At 49.6% G+C, this 21,769-nt stretch overlaps 1 protein-coding gene across 2 annotated transcripts in view; it reads right to left on the bottom strand.

Moving 5' to 3' along the window:
• Positions 1-20,392, bottom strand: part of VILL (villin like) — a 34,236-nt gene extending 13,844 nt beyond the window's left edge. The window contains exons 1-8 of one of the 2 annotated variants that reach the window (XM_039726525.1): positions 19,847-20,392; positions 8,714-8,795; positions 7,217-7,291; positions 5,014-5,210; positions 2,485-2,593; positions 2,059-2,169; positions 462-661; positions 300-378 (exon numbers count right to left, since the gene is read on the bottom strand). In XM_039726525.1, coding sequence (XP_039582459.1) covers positions 300-378; positions 462-661; positions 2,059-2,169; positions 2,485-2,593; positions 5,014-5,210; positions 7,217-7,291; positions 8,714-8,782 — 840 coding nt within the window. In that variant the 5' untranslated portion in view covers positions 8,783-8,795; positions 19,847-20,392. The remainder of the gene's footprint in view (positions 1-299; positions 379-461; positions 662-2,058; positions 2,170-2,484; positions 2,594-5,013; positions 5,211-7,216; positions 7,292-8,713; positions 8,796-19,846) is intronic. The other variant, XM_039726526.1, reaches the window with a different exon arrangement.
• Positions 20,393-21,769: the final 1,377 nt, after the last annotated feature.

Here is a 21,769-nt window from a genome sequence, read left to right as displayed (position 1 = left end):
TTCATTCCGTCTGGAATTTATTCCTGGTATGCAGCTCTCCCTCACTGTGATTGCCAAGCTAATATAATCCTTGGCTGAGAGCATCAATTTGCCATCTCTTCTTGGAACAGCTTCAACACACCACCTACCTCCGGCTGCTGAGATTGTAGCAGGGCTAAGCTGTCCTAACCTAACAGCAGGGATAAGCTCTCCTAGCGATGGAAGGCCTGATAATTTTCAGGAAACAGGTGCTCAGCTGAAAACAAAGTGAGCCACAGCCTCCTTTTCTCACTGGAAAGGCCTCTCTGGCTTTGTCTCACCTCGTGCTGGAGCAGATCCTGCGTCAGGGGCCGCGTGGCGATCTCCTGCACCACCAGGTCATTGTCCTTCTCATAGACACTGCAAGACAGAGCCACCGAGCTGAGTTAGACCCCACAGAGCCCCGCTGTGAGAAGGGATGGGGTCTGGAGCCCAGCACTCACTGGTAGAGCCTGACGTTGGCTTTCTGCAGCTCGTCGGCTTTGGTGTCGGGGACGGCGTCGCGGAGCTCCCCGCGCCTCTCGCCCAGCACCATCCTCATGATCTGCATCAGGTCTGGGGAGTCCCTCTCGTTGTCAATGATGCCAATCTGAGCACGGCCGCCCCTCTCGCTGTCCCTGATGCTCCGAGCCAGAGCAAGACCCTGCACAAGGAGCCACAGGGGTAAATCCTGACACACACCCCAAACCCAGCGAGCCCAGACCCCAAACACTGACTGAGAACCAAGCCAGGATACCACAGCTCTCTGAAGCCCCTAGAGCCCTCCAAATTTAGCTATTAAAGAAGCAGATATGTCTGTAATGCCTGATTATTAACTAACTCAGAGGAAAATATTGCTAATTGTAGTCGCTGCTGACGCTGCTCCCGCAGGGCACAGGCTTGTGGGAGCCACAATAGGCACTGCCTGCGTGTGACTGTGCACCAGCAGGTCCAGTGGTCCCGTGGGATGCTCTGGGGGAGAGATGAACACATGCTGAGGCCAACGAGGCAGGATGCTGCAGAGCTGCAGGACCCCGGCCGCCCCACGGTGACGTTTTACATTTAAATGTTTCAAGTGCTCAAAAAACGTGGATGTCTTCTGTGAGGAAAGCAGCATGAAATGTCAAGCAGCTAATTAGGCTGAAATCTCCACCTTCAATTGAATTTTTTTTCTTCCCATGACTCTTACTGCAATAGCTTTGAAAGACTCCTCTCTTTATCAGCCATAGGGGATGACCTGCTCGAGGCCTGAGATGAACCCAGCAGCCACAAACCTGCTCCCCATCCTCTGCTGAGGATTGCTTTGTACCTGCTTCAGCACCCTCAGGATCTCCACTGTGCCCCAAAAATGGCATTCCCTGTGGAGATTCCCCCTTTCCCAGTTCATCAGGGGACACCACACACAGAGCAGACCCACCTGCCTTTTAATATTATAATGACCACAAGCTTGGCCACCAGCTTTGCTGATGACCTATTGCTGTATCTTGCTTTATTAGGTCTCTGTGTCTTGGTTCCTGTATCAGTAAAATAAGGGTAATGATGCCTTTGCAAAGTGCCTTAAGAGCTGTAGATCTGACCTATCAGAACCTGGGTTATGTACTCCTGCTTGTCTCACACTGACCAAGCCAGAATTCCCTGCTGACGCTGTAAACAAAAAATTAAAATTAAAATTAAAATTAATCTACCCTGGGGTGGCTACTGCAGCTAAACCTACTGGAGTTGCTGACTTTCTACTCCTATGGCTTGCAAACAACTGGGCACAGAGGGATGGAGATGAGCTCCAGAGGGAGCTGGATGACTTTCTGGGGCAGGAACCTGTGATGTGCCCTTGGCTGCCTGTGAAATGCAATCTGAGGCCAGGTCTGAACTGGGGCAAAGCAATTCCATGGGCATCTAAAACCAGCAGATGGGCAAGTAGAAAATTTATGATTATTTGGTCATATCTATGGTGCTGGTCGTAAGACTTTCATTGTGAAAACACTGTGAGTTTTTTCTTTTTTTTTTTTTCACTAGGCATCAAAAATTGCCACCTTAAACCAAGTGGCTTTCACCTGTACTCACCCTGGATTTCTCAGCAATGCTGCAGCTGGGTCCATTCCACTGGATCAGCACCTTACCAAGGTCCAGCAAGAAAACATCTCCCTTATTGAAACTGTCCCAGGAGAGTGCTACCTGTCACAGGGAAATGAGAGAGTTTGGCAAAGTGGGGAGGATGAGGAGAGCTGCAGGTGACAAGCCACAGCCAATGCCAACCTGTCCCTGGGGATGTAAGAACAGGTTTGCAGCGACTGCTCATTCTGCTGGCACTCAGTTCCTCACTGAGCACAGTGGTAACACCAAACCCTCAAGTGAGGACTTGAAAACTGTCCTGAAATACAAGTTCTTGAGCAGAAATGAGATACCCCCCAGGCAAATCGCCGCAAAAATGAGTGTAGGAGGAGAGGGAAGGAGAAATGATCCATAAGAAGAGCAGGGTTTTCTTCTCACCTCTGTGGCTGACACGTGCTTCTTGCCCTTGACGTGAAGAAGACGCTTGATGTTGTACATGTTGGTCTCCACATGCTTAAACCCTGAGGCTACTCCTCCCTTCTTGTAGCTGTTGTGTAGCAGAGAATAAAGAGTTAGAGCTGGTTAGAAAATACCTTCCCTTCTACTCTCTGAGAACATCCCCAAATTTTGGTGGCAACTAAAAAATCTGGAGGAAAAATAATCTCAGAGTCCTAAAATTGCAGTGGCAAGTGCTGCGTTGCCTCACTGCTGTTCATGGTCCTTATCAAGGTGTCTGTCTGCCTCTTATGGTGTTGTGTTCCTGCTGTGCACACCATTATAGAATCATAAAATCATTTAGGTTGGACAAGACTTTCAAGATCATAAACTCCAAGCATTAAACAGCCTGGGAGAAGATGAACAGGCAGGTCAGGGATGGCAAAGGGATTGTAACACAACCAAACTGAAAATCCTATTGACCATGGCAGTGGCATCCCAAAATTGAAACATTCCATAAGCATTCAATTAAAATATGAATCTGACTTGGCAGAAAACAAACTTCTTGCTAAAATTTTGTTTTCTTCAAAATAGTTATTTTATTAAAAGCAGCTTAGACAGGAAACTGTGGCTAGAAGCAGAACAAAATTGTAAACACATATAGGACATTGTCTTTCTCTCAGATTTTACCTCCCAATTATTTTCTTCCATCCTTGAACACACACTTTGCAGTAGCCACTCTCAGCACTATTATCACCTCATGCCACAATCCATCCCCTCTCTTGTGGCAACTTTGCACAATCAGGAGAGGGCACAGCCCCCCACAGAAGTCCCACAGCCCTTTCAATGTTTTTTGGGTAAGTCTAAGCCACTCTCACATATCCTAGACCATTTTAGAAAACAGATCCATTGTTCATATTACAGTAATACCTGACACAATGCCATTTAGGGGGGGAAAAGGGACAATTGTTGATTGTGGTTTTTGCCCTGTGGGTAATAGATGTATTTTATTTTGGGTGGAAAGGTACTGGCTAAAGCGGTCAGAAATGTGACTCACAGCACTCTAGACTTGTTTAGATACCCACAGAAGGATGCTGTGGTGATTAGTCCACCTGCCAAGATGTGGCAAGAGCCTCCTTTAATTTCTCATTCTGCCTCAGACTTCCTCACTGACCACAGGGATGTGGTTTAGACCCAGACAAACTCTAATTCATGCTGATTTCAGAGGCAGAGAGGTTTCCAAACAGACTGGTTTTGAGGGTCTGATTTTCAGTTCTTCATTGTCCCCTACTCAACTTCAAGATGAGGCTAAAAGCACTTTTCTCCTCAGAAGAGTTCTGAGGCGATTCATGAGAGGTTGTTGAGATGCACAAGACAGAGATATCAATCCAGACTGGGATGGAGGATGTTGACCCAGGATCATCTGAGTTTCCTTCAGCTTTTGAAACCAAAGCAAGTAGGCTGTTTATTGCCAGTGAAGTTCTTCCTTGGAGGACAGTAACTGGAGTCCTTCCCAAAACCCCAGAGTGGGCAAAGACCCTGGGACTGGATTCAATATATCAACATATCACATATTCAACAGTATCTTTTAGATGACAGAAGTTCAGTCACTTCTTCCTTCCACTACAGAAATATTACACCCAGTATGAGCCAAATCAGCACTTCACTGTAAGGTGGATATTAGTCTGAAGTGCTCTGAATGAGCACTTGAAATTCTGTGGAGGAGAGGAACAACGACCCTCAGGTGAACAAAAGGGAGGTTAAGATTCAATTACTGCAAATATCTGGGAAAACGACCAATGGAACAGAATGCCACAGCTCCAGACTGAATAAGTCATTCCTTCAAAATGGGAATTCTTTGCTCTGAATTTTAATCAGCATCTGTGCTGACCCAGGGAGGTCACTCTGCCTCTGTCCCTGCACTGCTGGGGTCACACCTGGAGTGCTGTGCCCAGCTCTGGCCCCTCAGCTTGGGAAGGACCTTGGGACCCTGAGCACATCCAGAGGGGAAAATGAGGCTGGAGAGGGGCTGGGAACACAAACCCTGAGAGGAAGCCCTGAGGGAGCTGGGGGTGCTCAGCCTGGAGAAAAGGAGACTCAGGGCTGCCCTCATCACTCTGCACAGCTCCTGAAAGGTGCCTGTGCTCAGCTGGGGCTGGGCTCTGTGTCCAGCAGCACTGACACAACCAGAGCACACAGCCTGCAGCTGCACCCAGGGAAATACAGGCTGGGTATCAGGAAAAAGTTTTTCACAGAAAGGGTGATAAAGTTCTGGAATGGCTGCCCAGGGAGGTGGTGCAGTCCCCATCCCTGGGTGTGTTTAACAAAGCCTGGATGTGGCACTGGGTGCCAGGGTTGAGTTGAGCTGTTGGGGCTGGGTTGGACTCGATGATCTTGAAGGTCTCTTCCAACCTGGTCATTCTGGGAATTCTGCATTTTTCACATCTTTGAGATGTCTCTGAGACGTGGAAACAAGCAGAGGCCCCCCAGGGGCCACGACCCCCCTCGCTGTGGTCCTTCGGAGCCACTCACATGATGCCGTTGCGGAAGTAGCTCTGGAAGGTCTCGGACTCGTGTCCCTGCGCCTCGCGGTGCTGCACGGGGCTGCCCCCGAGCGCCGCGTCCAGCTGTGTCACGTACACAGCAGCAGCTCCCTGCTCGTCCTGGGAGGAGTCCTTGCCTATCCAGTAGTGCAGATCCACGGCCGTGCCACGGGAGGTCCTTTTGGTCTGGAAGAGGTGGGAAGGACAAGTTCAGGTGAAGGTACAGCCCATTTTTGTGTTGGAGAACCAAGTGACCACAGAGCCCTTTCCCAGTTCTGCCTTTCTCCTGGGCAAGGGGAGAGAGGACAGAGCCTCAGATACTCCCTGGGAGCTCAGCTCTCCTTATACAGCAGAGCAATTTATGGGTTTTGTAAACTGAACTGAAGGATGATTCTGTTTGATATTCTTTTATAACTCCCATTATCAAGTAAAACTGAGCGCCCGGCAATTAATGTGTTCAGCTTGTCCTACTCTTGCACATTTTGATATTAAGACTTAAAGCAGATTCTTCTAATAGATCACCTTTTGAAATGCAACACATGCTGTTATTTATTTGCCTGGAGATGCTACCCTTTCTTTCCTGTTGTTGTTCTCACAGCACATGACAGAGCAGCACAAACTGCCTCGGAATTCCTGCTGACTTGCAAAACAGACATAACTCCAAACGAAGCTGAGCCAGTGTGTGCATGCTGGGATTCATCTTATTACAGAAAACCCCAGCAGCCTAGAAAAAGGAGGCAAGCAGGCTGAGAGGAAGGTGTGCTCAGTGTTATTTGAGTTGTGCCAGTTATTTTTTAGCACCCACTGTGTTAAATCCCATTGTGGACACCTGGGAAAGGTAATAAAAGCTCATTTTATAAGCTGGATTTGACACTAAACTCTGTTTATTTGCTTTGTGCAGTGATACCACAGTGAAACACAGCAGAAGGAGTTGAATAAAATACAGCTCTGTTCCTCAGGCACAGAAAATTAATTTGTGGAAAAATCACTCAATTTAATACATTGCTACTGAAGATGATCAAAGTCCCATTGTCCCACGGACAATTGTTATTTGGAAAGGCTCCAGCAAAGAAGCAGAATGCACAGATGAGTGTTTTTACCCTCCTGTCTTCCAGGGAAAAGGAGAATAGTGGGCTGATGAAGGGCTCTTCTGCCTGGGGAAGTTGTTGCAACAGAAGCTGAGCCTGTGAGCATCAAAATCCATTTTTACACTGCCAGCTCCCTGCAAGGACTCCAGTATCCTGCTCTAAGCATGTGTTTGTGGGCCTGTAAGTCAGGCTTTCAGCACTCAGAAGGTACCCTAGAGGCATGTGTGTGGGGCATTTGAGCAGGAGACACACCCTGTGCTGCTATCCCAGCCTGATTTCCCATCCTGGCACAGGGGGGATGCACAGTTGGTTATTGTGGGGCACTGCAGGTGCTGCTGCCTCTCCAGACAGAGATGTTTGCAGGAGGCACACTCAGACCCAAAAAGTGGGAAATGCTTCTGGTCTCCACCTTATGATGGGTTGGGGTTCAATGGGACCGGGGTTGCTCTAGGCAGATGAAAAGATTTGGATGGGATTTTAGGAGGTGAGTGAAACACATCATCCTCCTGCCAAAATCTGAGAAGACAAGGCAGTTTGCACAGAGCAGAGCTGGTTCTCAGCAATCCTTCACAGCCAGCTCAGCTTCAGCTGGCTGCAGATAGGTCTGGACCAAATTTGGGTGGGGCTGAAGTGTCTCTATGGGGACATGGGATGGGCTGCAAAGCCTCTGCTGCTTACGTGACACATGACATGGAGCATCTTCATGGCCCACATCACCTGCTAAAAATGAGACCCTCCAGCTGGTCACATCCCACATCCCCCAAGGACTCCCACAAATCATTCAAATGTGAGCCTTGATTGAGTTTTCCAGGAATGTACTGGTCATTCTGCCATGCCTGGGCATGACTCAGTTGATTGGAAGATAAACACTTTTAATGAATTACGAAGTTAATGGCTCCTCTGAACTTCAGATTTACTAAACAGGCAGTGTTGTCACAACAGCCACGTGAAATTCAGATCCATGATTAGATGGTGAGCACACATGCACAACCACTTCAACAGAGCTTTTTCCACAGGACAGGTTACCTAGGAACCAAGGCAGATCTAAATAAAAAGGGTTGAACCATCTGCCCAACAGAGAGCAGTGTTTGCTGTCTTACTTACATGCAAAATGATGTAACAGTCTCCTTCAAAAAAAGTCCCATAAGCTTTCTCAGGTACAGGAACCATCTTCATGTTCTGCAAGGAAATCAGAGTTGGGGTCATTGCTAAAAGTGAAGAGCCAGAAATGTGTGGTGTGCATGAAACAGGACAGGCTAGACTGCACAAAGCACTGAGGTGACAATCAGGGTTTGGAGGAGGAAGAATCAGGGTGAATTTGTGAGGAAATATTCAAAGTACTAAGGAGTGGGAATGGAAAAGGATGATTTTGCTTGGACAGACTGACAAGTACATTTTAGTGCCCTTGCCCTTGTGCAATCCTGTAGATCTACACCTGGGGCTCAGGCTGAAGTGCTCCAGAGCTTGCATTTGTAGGGAATTTCCCAGGAGAGTGAGCATATCTCATCCCAGGTTTAGTTTTGAGTACTTTCAACACTTTGTGAGGATAATCACTCTGCTAGGGGTTCAGCTGAGAAAAGACTGAGCAGAGGACACTGATGGTCCCTCATCCCTCCAGACCCTAATTGCAGATTTCCTCTGGCACAAGTGCATAATTAACCAGCCATGCCTGCCCAGCACAGGTGCCTGCTGTGCCACCCACCAGTCCACACGCAGCTCCTGGGCTGGAGCTGGCTCTGAGGTTCCCTGAAATTAGAGCCAAGCATTCTTCTGCTGGCCTGACTTGTCTCCCAGCATACCAGCTTGACCCCTGTGAACCCACAGAGCTCTGATTACAGATCCTCTGAGAGCAGCTCAGAGCAGTGCTTTGCAGAGAAATGGAAAGGTGAAGGCACTGTGATATTTGGGAACATGGTTGTGACCTGCTGAGATGTTGGAGCCTCTTCCCACTGCTGCCCTGAGTGGATTCTGCACCTCAGTCTAAACCCACTCTCATTGCATGGAAATTTTCTTGGTAAATGGGGCCAGAAAAGGCAGAGTTGAGCACAGCTTGGGTCCAATCCAAAATCAGACAGCACCACCAGCAAAAAGGCATCCTTACAAGCTGCAGCATCTCTCCTTGAACTGACACAGAGTAGGAAAGGCAAGGAAGAAGTACAAGTAGACTCCATGGAGTGCCTTTGCTGCAAAAATTGGTGTCTTCCCCGTGGCAGCTGCTGGTGTGGACTAAGGCTACCTATGGAAAACTCACCTTGGTGAAACAGGGAATTTCTGGTGTGTTAAAGCAGCCTTGCATCGATTCCAAAAAGGGGTGAGAAAGCCTCCAGTGCTGGAGGAATTATTTCAGTCCCACCACATTCCTGTTTCCTTTGCAAACATTATCATCTCCGTTTTACAGAGCAGGAAACCAAAACAATAACATATTGAACATTTCATGGGGAAATACTCTGTCTGTTTCCCACTGTACCTTATCTTTAGGACCCTCTTTTCCCACACAGATTACCGCAAGAATTAATCTTCCTTGAAACATAAACACAGAGCTGCGCAGAGGCCATGTGCCATGGCTGTGACAGAGGACATGTGCCATCCCTCTTGTCCTACCTCTATGCCCCATATCTGCAGTCCCAGCTTCCTCTCGATGCTTGGGAGGTTTGTGTCACCGTCTGTCATCCTGCAGGCTGAGCTAGAAGGCAAAGGAAGAAGAAAAAAACCAAAATAATTATATAATTAGATGCAACAGTGAGTGTGCTGGGTTCCTCTTGCCATCAGAGCAGGTTTAATACAGAAAATCCACATTTTGAAGTGTCTCTCTTTGCTATCAACACTTAGGTGGGGTGAACCCCCATTCCCAGGCCATCCATGCTCATGAAGGGCCAAGCAAAGTGCAGGATCCCAGCCCAGCAAACACTGACAGGACACTGCTGCTTGGGTGGGGGATTATTTTACCTGGATTTGAACAGGTGGAAAGGATCCACTGGGCTGCTGGACCTGACACCAGTACTGGTTTGTTCCCACCATGGCACAAGGGGTGGAGGAGACATGAGAGGATCTCCAGGAGTCCTGTGCCCCCCTGGGCCAGCCAGGCCAGGCCAGGCCAGGCCAGGTCAGGTCTCCTGGCCTTGGGGCACTGGGAGCCCAAGGAATGAAGCCCTTCTACTTCAGGCCAACATTCAGCTGTAAATTCAGACAGGTATCTCAGGGCAGGGCACCAGGCTGCCAGCTCCATGCAGGCACAGCAGCACACAGAGGGACCCAGTCAATAACCACAATGCAAAATTTGTTTTACACAAATCCCAGCACCTTCCTAAGCTCTGCTGCCTCCATGGGGAAGAAGCAGGTTTCGGGTTGCCCACACAAAGGTGTCTGAGAATATTTGGGATAGTTTTTGTGTATTCAGCTCTCCCTGTGATGGGTGGAGGTTTTCCATCCATCCTCTATCATACCTACCAGATGTGGGGAAAATAAAGGACTATCCTTAGCTATGCTCCCTGTTCCTACTGCTGAGTTTTTTGCCCAAGAAACAACTTCAGAACCCAGCTTGTTTACAGGGCAACTTCCAGAAACAAATGCAATCCCAAAGCAATGTCCATAGAGACGTGCAGTTAGATCCTGTGGGAGCTGGCTCTGCTGCAGCAGCCACGGAACAGGCTGTGCTTGTGCAGGGGCACAACCCACACCAGCCTTTTAGTGAGCCAGTCCTGCTCACAAACCCAGGCCCAGCCTCCAGAGAAAACAGCTCTCTGCTGTTCTGAAGGAGGGAAGGGCAGAGGTGTGATCCCTGCCAGAAGGTGTTCATTGCTCGTGTTGGGAGCAGCAAGTGCTGCTCACCCTGACGAGGTTGAACAGTAAGTAAGAGCACAAAAAATGCTGCCACAGGCAGAACATTGGTCCATCCAGACTTCCCAGACCCTGGCTCCCTGCTCAGGCAGTAGGGAGGTGCAGATGTTTCCTGGGGTGTTCTGAGCACGGCCCCAGCACCTCTCTGCTCCCTGAGCAGGCACAGCCTGGCAGTGCCCAGCAGCAGCAGTCAGAAGGGCTCATTCCTTCCTGAACACAGAAGGACTGCTGGAGACTGAGCCCATGTGGCCTCAGGAACACATTCAGCAACCTTCAGCTCCCTCTTAGGTCCTCCAGAGAGCTTCCAGGCAGGAAAACAAACAGCAAGGACAAAAAAGACATTTTTCACTTCAGTTCCCAGAAAGGTGATTGACACCCACGCAGATTAAAAGCCAGATCCAGGAAGATATTTCAGTGTCCACAGAGGAGAGAGACACTGTTCTAAATGGTGTCCTGACTCTTCTACAGTCCTGGGGTACAGGGCTATCAAGAACTAAACACAGAAACATGGTCTTAGTTCAGATCTTTAGCCAAAAGACCTCTCCTTTCTTTTAGTATCACACTCAAAAGGTCCCTATCACAGAAAAACCCAAGTGAAGCTTCCTTCCCTCAGCTATCTTTTTAATTTATTTAGGGGTTTTTCCTTCCAGCATCAAAACAGGAAGAACCTGAAAAGAAAGCCACTAAAGACATTTATATTTGAGGGCAGTGAAGCTTTTTAGCACTGCTGACACTTCTCCCTGTGGAAGGCAGCAGGCGTCTCGCTCTCCTGCTAACAGCTCAGGAAACCAGCAGCTGGCCAGCTGTGAGACACAGCTGGATCCCTGCTTCTCTCAGCATCCCAACCTCTCCTGGAAAAATTAACCCAAAGGATGCTGAGATTCCTCTGAGCACAGCAGTGGTGCAGGACAGAGCCCTCTGAGAGCCAGCAGTGCTCCACAGATCCCCAGCCAAACCTACTTAACTGAAAATGAGGATCTTGGATCTCCTTCACTCCTGGGGATCCTTTCTCCATCCGAACCCTCACAATCAGTGCTGACTCCCCACTCTTCTGAGAAATGGTGTCCCTCCCTTTCTGCTCAGTGCTTTAGCTGGGGGAGTGTGAATCACAGACAAGGTTGGCTGTTTCTTTAGACTTTCCAGCTTCTTTCAGCCAGTGGCCAAGTTAGAAGTAATAGGAATGTGACTTATATAATCAAACAGCTCATTTCATTAATGATTTAATGTGGGGCTTTAATCAAATGATCCCATAATTCAGCTCCTGTCCAGACATGAAATCTGGTATTTATGGAGTGAAATCTTCCCATCTGTGCTGAAATCATGAAGGGCAGAAACTTTTAGAATTTAAAAAGAAGAAAAACAGGGATGTTAAGAGTCTTGCGGCATTCACTGTGGGGTTTCAACAGCAGTGTCTGGGGCAGCCCTTATCTCAGTCAAACCAGTTTTGCTCAGCATTAGGTGAAATGCAAATTGGCAAGAAGTGTGAGTCAACCACCTGAGGGGCAGGAATTCACCAGGGAAAATCACTGGTTATGGGGATGGATTTGCTTGCTTGGGCAGACACAGCTTTACCTGTGAAGGGAGGAGAGAAGCAGCTGTATGCCCCCACATTAATGACATGCAGCTACTCAATTTCCACCTCCAGGGCCAGCCTCTCCCATTGCCACCATTTCCAGAGAAATCTTCCTTTCTGATGGGAAGAGGAGAAAAGTTCTGCCCTTGAATGTGGGCTGAGAGGTGGCCACTGCATAGCAAAGGCAGCTTCTGGCCTTAACCACTTGGTTAAGGTGCTATTTGCAAAGATCAAATGCTGCTCTTGACTGAGGGCAGAGAACCTGGAAGCCGAACGTCGGTGGCTGGCCCTTGACTGGGTGTTACAGCCAGGGGCCCCTGGAGCCTCCAGAGCCAAAAATCAAAGCTTCTCCTGTCACAATCCAGGCAACAAAGCTGGTGGGTGAAGGCAGATGGGTCTCCCTTACCCCCACTGCCCTTCGTGCACTGCCAAAACCACAGCAACACCCCTGCTTGCTAAGTCCAACCCTCGCCCCCTCTCCAACCAGCACAGCACGAGGAAAAGCTTCGCCTTCAGGAAGGACTACATGACTAATTAAGTGTCAAGGTCACTCCCAAGGCTGGTTAATGATTAATGGCTGGGGTGGAAGTGCCAGCCATCACCGGGTCAGCTCGGTCCACGCCGGGAACCCAGACCTAGCAGGACATTTCTCCAGGCAGTCTTGGGCTGTTTGGGTGGGGAGGGAAAAAGCAGGACTCAGAAAGGGGACAGGGGAGCATTTCCAGCTCCTGAAGCACTCTCTGAATTCAGGCTGGCCTGGGTTTTGGCGCGTGCTTTCGGGGCTGCAGTCACGGCAATAAAAAAGCCCCAGTGAAATGACTCATGCTCTGTACAGCTTTGGGAAAATAGGAAGCAGCTGTGGCTCCAGCCTTTCCAGGCTGAAAGGCCTAATTATTGGGAATACTTGGACTGGCATTAGATGAGGTAAAGCAGGGGCTGTTGAATTGCTTTCATTGTCTCCACTGTAGTTGGGCATCTGGGCCCAAGTAGGTGCCATTTTTTGTTTGCAGAGAGGACAGTGGTTAACTCTTGTTTAGCCCACAGGAGTGAAATTCAACACTGGAGTTCCCTCATGTGGCTCATCAGCCAGAGCTCAGGAACACTGACTGCCCAGAAGTTCAGCACTCAGCCTGGGTAAGCTGTCTTCTATTTCTCTGCTGCAAGAGGAGAAAAAGCAGCTTATATATCACAGGAAAATCATGGCTAGGGAGGGCCAGCTATGGGGCTTGTTTACTCTCTCATGTTGTCACACACTCAGAGCTGTAAGACCTTCCTCCAAACCATGCTGGATGTGCTAGAGCCTGGTGGTGAGGACAAGGAACAGGATATGCACTGTGGGGATGGCAAAAGAGGAAAAACACAGCTCAGCTCATCCTCCTGCTCCAAGTCCTGTGAGGTCCAGGTTCAGGAGCTCAGTGTGGCCCCCAAGCCAAGGACAGGGCTCTGCCCAGACACGCCTGGGTGACCACAGAGAGCACTTCAGCCTTCTTGGAAAGAGCTGTTGCCTGGCAGCTAAAATTACGTAAAGCAGGCCTTGAAACAAGATGCTATTTCTGATCATGGTGGGCAATTAAACATTGGAACAGCTTATTAGGGAAGCTGGCAGGCTTGGCTTTACTTAATGTCTTTGAAATGAGTGGGGTGAATGGCTGGGCTGAGCTCTCTGGGCTCAGCTCCTCGGGCTCTGTGGCCAGGAGCTGCTGCTCAGGTGCTGCACTTCCAGCAAGCTGCTCCTTCCCATGGCTCTGGCAATAAGGCAAACACTTGGAATGGCCCTCGTGCTTCAGACACCTCCACTGGCCACAAAAGATCCCCCTGTCCATGCTACAGGATCATCAGGATGGATCTTGAAAGGGCTTGGAGGTTTTTTTTAGACTTAAGTAGTGCTGGCTCAAAACCCGAGATGTGGCATTGGAGATTGTGCTCCTCTCCTTGGGGTCAGTGGCTCTGGAGGTAAGAGGGGACTTCACTGCTTTAAGTGGGGCAGGTTTTCCCCTTTTTCCATGAGTGGCTTCCAGGGATCACCACACAACAAGCTACCATGGGAGACTGGTCTTTTCTGTTCCCTGTTCCTGGGCTGAGATGCTGAGGTTGATGTGAGTGAGGATCTAAGAGCATGGGATGAGGAGATGCTTTGATGTTAATGATGGCCTCTCAGATTGAAACCAGGAGAGGTTTCAATTCCCTATCCAGTGAATTCAAAGGATGCAGGGACCTGCATTCACCTAGCCAAGGAATTCCTCAGGCTCTGAAAGGGCAATAACCATTTTGCCCTGTCTGAAAAAAGCTGACCAGTGTTTCTGGGACCCAGATGCTCTGTCCCTTGAACCCTGGAAACTTACCCCATCTCCAACCACCAACCCAGGCCTGACAAGAAGCAGACCTCTGGCTTAGTGTGGCTTCTTCCAACCTGTGCCTTCCCCTCCTGGTCATTTCTGGCATCTCAGACTTAGCAGCTGATAGCTGATCAGTCCCAGAAAACCACTGAGGCTGTGAGCTTTACCTTTCAGCTCCTCGTGAGGATGGACTTTGCACTAATCCTCCAGTCCTTCCATTGTTCCTAACATAAAAGCAGAGAGCACAAGGAAATACCAGGCTGCTGGGAAATAACCACCTTCCCACCTGCACTAGCCCTCAATCTGTATCTCATCTTCCTCTTCAAATTCCTCCTGATTTAGAAGGGAAGGCATCTCATGATTGATCTCCTCTGATTTTGTCCCTGCAGCTGCATTTCCACCTGCCATAAATTCCAGCTCAACACCTCGCTCCATCCAGGGAATATTTCTCATCTCTCCACACCTCTCTTCATGATCCCCCTTGTCCCCCCTGTTTATCTCACTGTTGGTGGAGTTCCAGCAGCCTGATCTTTAAGCAGATGGTCTTGGGAAACTGATTTGTAAGAGCAGATTGGTTTTTTTCCCCAAACTGCTGCTATTTCTGAGTCTTCCCTCTAAAATTTTACCAGCTGACTGCTTGTCCTGGGAACGATGGAGCTGCATTGTCCCAGCAAACTTCTGCCAATGTGGGAACAATGCGCTGACAATTAAATCAGAACTTTGACTTCAGCCCCAGCTCCCGAGTCATGTGGCCTGAGTTTCCACATCCATCAGGCTGGACGTGGAGCCCAGAGCTCTGGGAAAGGCAGAGCCACTTGGCTGCAGGTGGGGCTGGCCCTGCTGTCCTGCACAGAAGGTCACAGCACCCACGCAGCTCCTGCCTGAATTCCTTCCCAGCAAGTCCTCCTTCCCCAGGATGGCTCTGACAGCAGGAGGCTCTTCCAGGCAGGCAGGATCTCTGCAGGCTGAGGGCAGCCCTAAAAGATTCAAAGCTTTCCCAAGCAGCAGCAGAGGCTGAGCTGCAGGAAGCTCTCCCTGAGACTGGTAACAAACTCTTGCTGTGCAAACCCACCTCTCTGAAAATCCATCCGGGAAAAAAAAAAACAAAAAACAGGCACAAGAAGCTGTTAAAAACCTGCACACAAACCTACTGCAGCAGCATTGTGCTGGTGTGGTGCCAGGTGCATTTTTACCAAATAATAAACTTCAGCTGGGTGCACACCAACTTCAGAGGTGTCCACTGCACCTCCAGCCCCTCTCCGTGGGGTTTGTGAGCCAGCAACACCACGGAGCCATCCCAAGGGAAAGGTGAGCAGGCAGCTTGCCAATTCATCAGGAAAAAATCTCTCCTTTCTTTCAGCTCTTTCTCCTCTGGTGAAAGGGAGAGATTCCTGGCTCAGGACCAGCCCTGCATCCAAAGGCACGGGCAGGAGATGCACACAGAAGGAAAGCAAAGACATTTCAATTCTTCTTCCTGGTTTCCAGGGAAGGGCTTAAGGTTCTAACTAATTCCTAATTACTCACCACCTCCACAAAAAAAAGGTACCACCCTCTCCCACATCAGCATTTTAACAGAGCATTATTTAACCCCTGGCTGCAGGTTAAACAAAACCAGAGCTGAGACATCAGGGAGGAGAGAAAGTGTGTTTGTTCATCTGTGCAAGAGGATCCTGGGGAGCACGTGCTCCTCAAAGCTTAAAGGAAGGGGAAAACCTCAAAAAAGAATACATCTTCTCAGCTGAAACTGAGGAAAAGGCCACAACTTCCTATGCAGAGCCTGGAGGAAGGGGAAGAGAGGGGGTTAGAGACTGGGATTTATCCACCTTCCCTTGGGCGTCAGTTCCAGCTTCACAAGTCTGAGGAGGGCTTTCCCTGGGTGCTTCCCCTCATCCTGGTGCTTGTTCTAGGGCAGATCCAGTGAATCTTGGGCAGGAGGGACTTGCTGTTCCCTTGGCCTAACAGGAAAAGCCCTGGGTGGAGAGCCTGGGAAGTGCCACACTGCCCTGCTGCTCTCCCAGAGTCTGGGGCTCAGTCCCATCCACTGTGCCCCAACATTCTGCCAGCATGAACTGAGACAATACTATAAATAAATCTCCTCTAAACCCAGCTGCCAGTGCCCACCAGGCCCATCCTTCTCAAAAAACAACTCTGAGTTAGTGTTTTTGCTGCTGCATGTAGCAATTTTATATTTATTGTGAGAATTCACACATGTGTATGTGTGCAAGACCAAGAGCAGCTTTTCCCTGGTGCACAGTTTAATGAGTGCAGTTGAACAAGCCCTTGCCCACAGACCTTTTTTTGGTGGTGATGGAGCAGGGGAGATGCTCTGCCTCCCTCAGACCAGCTGGAGAACTGGTTCCAGAGCACTGGCTTCCCAGTGGAAAGTGGAAATATTAACTACCAAAAAGCAGGTTTCAGTTTTGTCCCAGTTCAGAACTGCAAGCATGACATCAAGCTTGGGAAGAGAAACCCAGGACTTCCATGAAGAAAAGAAAATAAAACCAAAACCCCAAACAGTTTCCACTTTGGATTGCAAATGACAAGCCCTGGATCTGCGCAGGTGCTCTGTGGGTGACTCTGCATTTCCATCTCTGGCCCAGTGAGATGTAAAAGATGTTTATTCAGGGGGAAGTTTTGTTTCTCAAGCAGCAAAGGGAAGCTCATCCCTTGTGAGTGTTGGCTGACACAACTCTAATGAAAGACAGACCTGTGTCAAAACAAAAGGGGACCAGCTAACCCAGCCCAAGCTTCCACTGGGATGGGTCCTGAGCCAGGCTGTGAGTTGGCTTTTCTGAGCTTTAAGGTCTCAGGAGCAGAGCCAGCCCTCCCCAGGATCTGCTCTCAGTGGAACACCAGCACCACACACCTTTTTGGCAGCAACCACCCACAGCAGGGTTGCCCTCCAGGCTCGTGCTCACCCCACACCTGAGGTGTTTTTGTCCCTGTGTCACCCAGCCCTTCCAGCCCTGGGGGCTCTGAGGCTGCTCTTGGCTCTCCTGGGACCCTGGAGAGGCCACTCAGCTCCTCTGGGCAGGAATGGAAGCAGAGAGAGAAGCACATCACCAGCACAAAGGCAGGTGAGTAAAACACCCCTGAAAATGCTCAAAAACTGCTTTAGACAGAGTCACTCATCCTGGACAACCTTTTCCACCTGGAGCTGCCCAGGGCAGTTTTGTCTGAGCACCAGGAAGGGAACCAGGCATCTGAAGGACTGGGATGTGTGGGATAGCCACAAAGGACAGTAATTCAGGCTCTGCACACTCCCAGAGGAAAGACAGGTACCCAGATAGTCTCTAACCCAAAAAAGAACATGATTTCCAGCACTGCCTGTTTCCTACCCGGTGCAGCTGTTTTTGTAAGAGCAGTTTTAAATAAAGGGCCAGGCACAAACCTCTCCTTTCATCCCAGGGCATGGCAACACGACATTTTTAGGTAGAAGAGGCCAACTGCTGTGAATAGCTCCTTCCACAAGAACTGCCCAGGATGGAGCCCAACCATGCAATTTAAGGTCCCCCACGTGTCACATCCCTGACGTGGACACAAGGCAATAACAAGTTCCACTGTTACTGTACCCAGCTCTGCCTCAGATAAGCCTGAAGAGGCTCAGGTAAAGGCAGATAACAAAAAGAGGGTTTCTGTTACAAGCAGAGATCCTTGGAAATCAAGGTAGCTGAATTGGATGCACATCACCTGATGCCTGGACTTTTCAGAGTGAAAGATGCCAAAGACTTTAAATGATAATATTCACCCCTTTCTGCATCCCTTTCACACCCAGAACGGGTGAAAATACACTAGAAATGTATATCATCCAGGATAAACCATAATTAGGCCCATTTCCAGGGTTGTGTTGTATGGAGAGAGAGCTCATGAGAGGAGAGGTTTTAATGAGTTGTGGGAGAGTGTTTCCCTTTGTGACTGAAGGATCTGCTCCTCTGAGGGGACAACAGAGGCTGAAGAATGTATGTGAATAAACAAAGAGATATTTGGGGTGTGGTGTGGCTACCCTGGAGTCCTTCCTCTGGCAGATGCACATTTCACACATGGAAAGCCCAACCTGTGGCTTGTGCCAGTCCAGTGAGAGCCTCAGAGGGCTGGCACAAAAATGTCATGAAGGAGGGACCTTGAGGAGGGTCAGTGGTGGCACAAGTGCTCCCCAGGGGTGACAAAAACACATCTGGGGTGGGTAACACCAAGGTTTTGGCTGTGCCCTGAGCTGCCTTCACTGCACTGAGCACTTCAGGGCTCTGCTTCCAAGTGGGTCACCACGTATTTAACTCTGGGAACTGAGGGAAGGCTTTTGGTGCAGCAGGATGTGCCCAGCACAGAGCTCGTGCCCAGCATGGAGCTGAGCCCCAGCACATTTCCATTTCCAAGCATGGGGCAGGTGCCCAAGCCAGCCTCCTCCTCAGCTGGGGATGGATCACCACAGGATGGGTGCTCCTTAACAGAAAACATAACAACTTCCATGCTCAAAGTGCAGAAAAAACTTGCACAGCTCTGTGGAAAAGACCAGGAGATGCTGTGAACATACAGAATCACAGAATAATGAGGTTGGAAGAGACCTCTAAGATAATTGATTCCAACCTATGTCTTAACACCTCAACTCAGAATCTAGACCATAGCACCAAGTGCCATGCCCAGCCTTTTTTAAAACACATCCAGAGATGGTGATTCCACCACCTCCCTAGGAAGAGCATTCCAGTACTTTATTATTCTTTCAATGAATTTTTTTTTTCCTAAGAAAAACATCTTCAGCATCCTTGGCCATGCAAGAGCAGGGATTTATTGACTCAGCCTAAGGGGAAGCCCCAAGGTACAGGAGGAGGAGGCAGGAGACACTGCTCACAGCCATGGCACAAAACCTTTGCTCCCAGCTGGGAGACCTTGCCTCAAAATCGTGCCTGGGAAAAAAAAAAACATCATGAGACCTCTGTGTCTTCTGGTGAGAAGGGAGCTGGAGGAGGATAAAGGCATCCTGTTTGTGCAGGGAGGAGGAGGAGGAGGGGAGGCTCACCTGGCTCTGCCAGGAGGAAGGTGAGGCAAGACGGCTGTAGGGATTTTTCTGCTCTGCCAGTCCTTGCACTGCCTTCCACCTGGCATCCCGGGGGAACGGTAAAACCCCGAGGAAGGGGAAAGCCAGTGCCCTCTGATTGTCTAATCTCTCCTTCGCAGGCCCTAATCAGCCCATTTAGCTGCGGTGTGTAAAAAGCACCTGGGTGATTCACCATCCAAGGGCTGCTCTGGCGGGGCGGGTTTGCTTCAGCTGCTGTAACACTTGTTTACATCTGCGTTGGGGCAGCCTTGAATAAGCGTGAACCTCCCACAGATGCTAATTCATATCAGCTCTCCTTTGTGTTAAATATTTATGTTCCTAATAGGCACGCCTAAGAAAAATACTGGCAAGCGAGCCAGCAGCTCCACTCCATTACAACTCAATTTTATCTCGGTGCAGCTCGCATCTCCAACGAGCAGGATGAGAAAACATTCTATTTGCAGAGCTCAGCAGCTCGGCCATTAGCAATCTGTCGATCAGATGACGATAAAACCCATCCATGAGAACTTCCAAAGACTTTCTGTGGCTGCCTGGACCCGTAACTGCACCCCAAAGCCAGGCGAGCTTTTGGAAATCCCCACGGCAGCAAAACTAAAACAACCCAGGCCCGGACAAAACGCTGTTAATTGGCTGCTGCACGAAATCAAAGCCAGGCTGTGCAGAGCTAAAGGAAAAGTTGTGTCCTCGGAGCTGATAGGGAGCCGGGATGGGTTCTTGGCAAGCTCAGAGCTGCTTGTTCCATCCCCAGACCATGTAAATCAGGGTGGGCTCCTTCCAGATGTGTCCATCCTGCTTTGCAACAGGGCAGGATTTTTAATTCATCGTTTTTTCTAAGTATGAAGCGTATTAATTTTTTTGTTTGTTACCATCCCACATAAATTCATGGAACATTTCTGGCCTTACTGACACTGGCAGGGTGCAGGGACCCGGCTTACCTTGCTGAAGTGCGCGCTGTCCTCGCAGGTGTCCCTTCTCCTCCAAGCCCAGCTCCCTCTCCTCCTCTCCGCCGACTTCCAAGGCACTTTTGTTCACTGCTCTGCTACCTTGTCAGCCGGGGAACAGCACTGCTCGGTAATTCAATCCTCTACTTAACCGCAGAGACACTCCTACCCGGAGATCACACCCATTCCCCGGCTCACGGGGGGACAAAGAGGGAGCCGGTGCGGGAGAGTTTCAGCCAACTCTGTTTGCATCAGATGTCCCCCGCTCTGAATTCCCTGAATAGTGATTAAGTGCTGCTTTCATTAAAAACCTGTTTTGTCCAGGTTAGCAGGGATTTTTTTCCTCCCTTTTCTCAAAGCAAGGTGCGGTGCTGCTCAGCCGTGTTAACCCTTGGGGCCAAAGAATTCCAGCTCCAATCGCTGGCTCTGACTTGTCCCGAATTTTGGCAAAGCTGTTCCAAGGGGGAAAGTGCTCGGGGAAGATCCCAGCTCTTCTTCTCCCTGCAAGGCCGAGCTGGGTGTCCCTGTGCTCACAAGGAGCCCTGGGTGAGGATTGCCCTCAGGTTTAGTGCCTGGAACGGGGATGTAACAGAGCATTGGAGTGTTTAACTGGGCTGCCCTCCCAGGAGAGGAGTAATGATAAACCAGACAGCCCAGCAGTGTTTGCTGAGCCACCTTCAGCAGCACAAAGCTCTGTGTGTGGACACTTATAGCTCATTGCTGAGAAAAAAATTACCTGTGAAGGATGGCTAATACCTAAAAACTGTAATATCACAACCACTGAAAGCTGGCTGGGGATGATCGGAGGAAAAAACATCTCCTGGCATTCCCAGCTGCTCCTGCCTGCCATTTGCTGCTGATGGAGGGAACATCCCTGTCTGGAGGAGGCACCACATGGTGCCTTGTCATCAGCCACCAGCTCTGTTCTTGGGGGACCCAGGGCTGTGTCCAGCTGTGCTCTGCACCTCTCTGAGGATGGAGGCTTTTGGGGAATCCAGGACTGTGCCCAGCTGTGCTCTGCACCTCTCTGAGGATGGAGGCTTTTGGGGGACCCAGGGCTGTGTCCAGCTGTGCTCTGCACCTCTCTGGGGGTGGAAACTACACACAACCTCTCAGGACTGGCAGCTACCCAAGGCCTTCCCTTCAGATACATTTTTTTTCCCTTGTCACTTCCTTAATTTTCTAGATTAGCCCCCACAATCTGAAAATAAATATGAATCAGCTCACCAGCTAAACCAGATGGCTGAATAGGTTTAAACCACAGCTCCCACAGGTCTCATCCACTGACCACCATCAGACCTCAGGGAGCTGTAGTGGGAGGGGTGCCCAAAATACCAGTGACACTGCCTGCAGCCCGGTGTGCCACTGACCACAGAGAGCTGCCAACCAGGGCGTGGGCTGGAGCTGCTTATTCAGCCTGGGTGTGCCCATTTCTGAGTGGATCACTGCAGAGACCAGAGTTTCACAGTTTAAGATGCAAACCCAACTCCTCACAAGTGATTTCTCCCTTCATGTCTGCAGGCTATGGCTCATAAACCTGTAACAGCCTTCACCTTTCATTTTTCATTATTTTCATGCCATTCTTTTCATTTCACCATGCTGAGAGTGTTCATCTGTTGCAGGGGACAGAGGAACAATGTTTTGTGTTTCCTCCAGTCCACAGAGGATGGGGACCTGCAACAGGGTCTGCTTTCATCTTTGGAGCCCACCCTAAGCTGGCCCAGCAGTGAGGGTCCCACTCCAGCAGATCTGGTGGCAGGCATTGGGAGGTGGGGTGAAAACAGCTGGAATCTTGGAGGATCAGCACCAAATCATGGTGGTTTCCCCTTCCCTTTTTGCCACATGGACTTGTTATCCCCAGAACCAAGTATTTAATTAATAGTTGGGTGTATTTTGGTGCTGATGTAAGTCAAGGCA

The sequence above is a fragment of the Passer montanus genome, unplaced genomic scaffold (assembly GCF_014805655.1).
Source record: "Passer montanus isolate IOZ18808 unplaced genomic scaffold, ASM1480565v1 scaffold59, whole genome shotgun sequence".
Classification (NCBI taxonomy): domain Eukaryota; kingdom Metazoa; phylum Chordata; class Aves; order Passeriformes; family Passeridae; genus Passer; species Passer montanus.
This window is presented reverse-complemented; position numbering and strand designations above follow the sequence as displayed.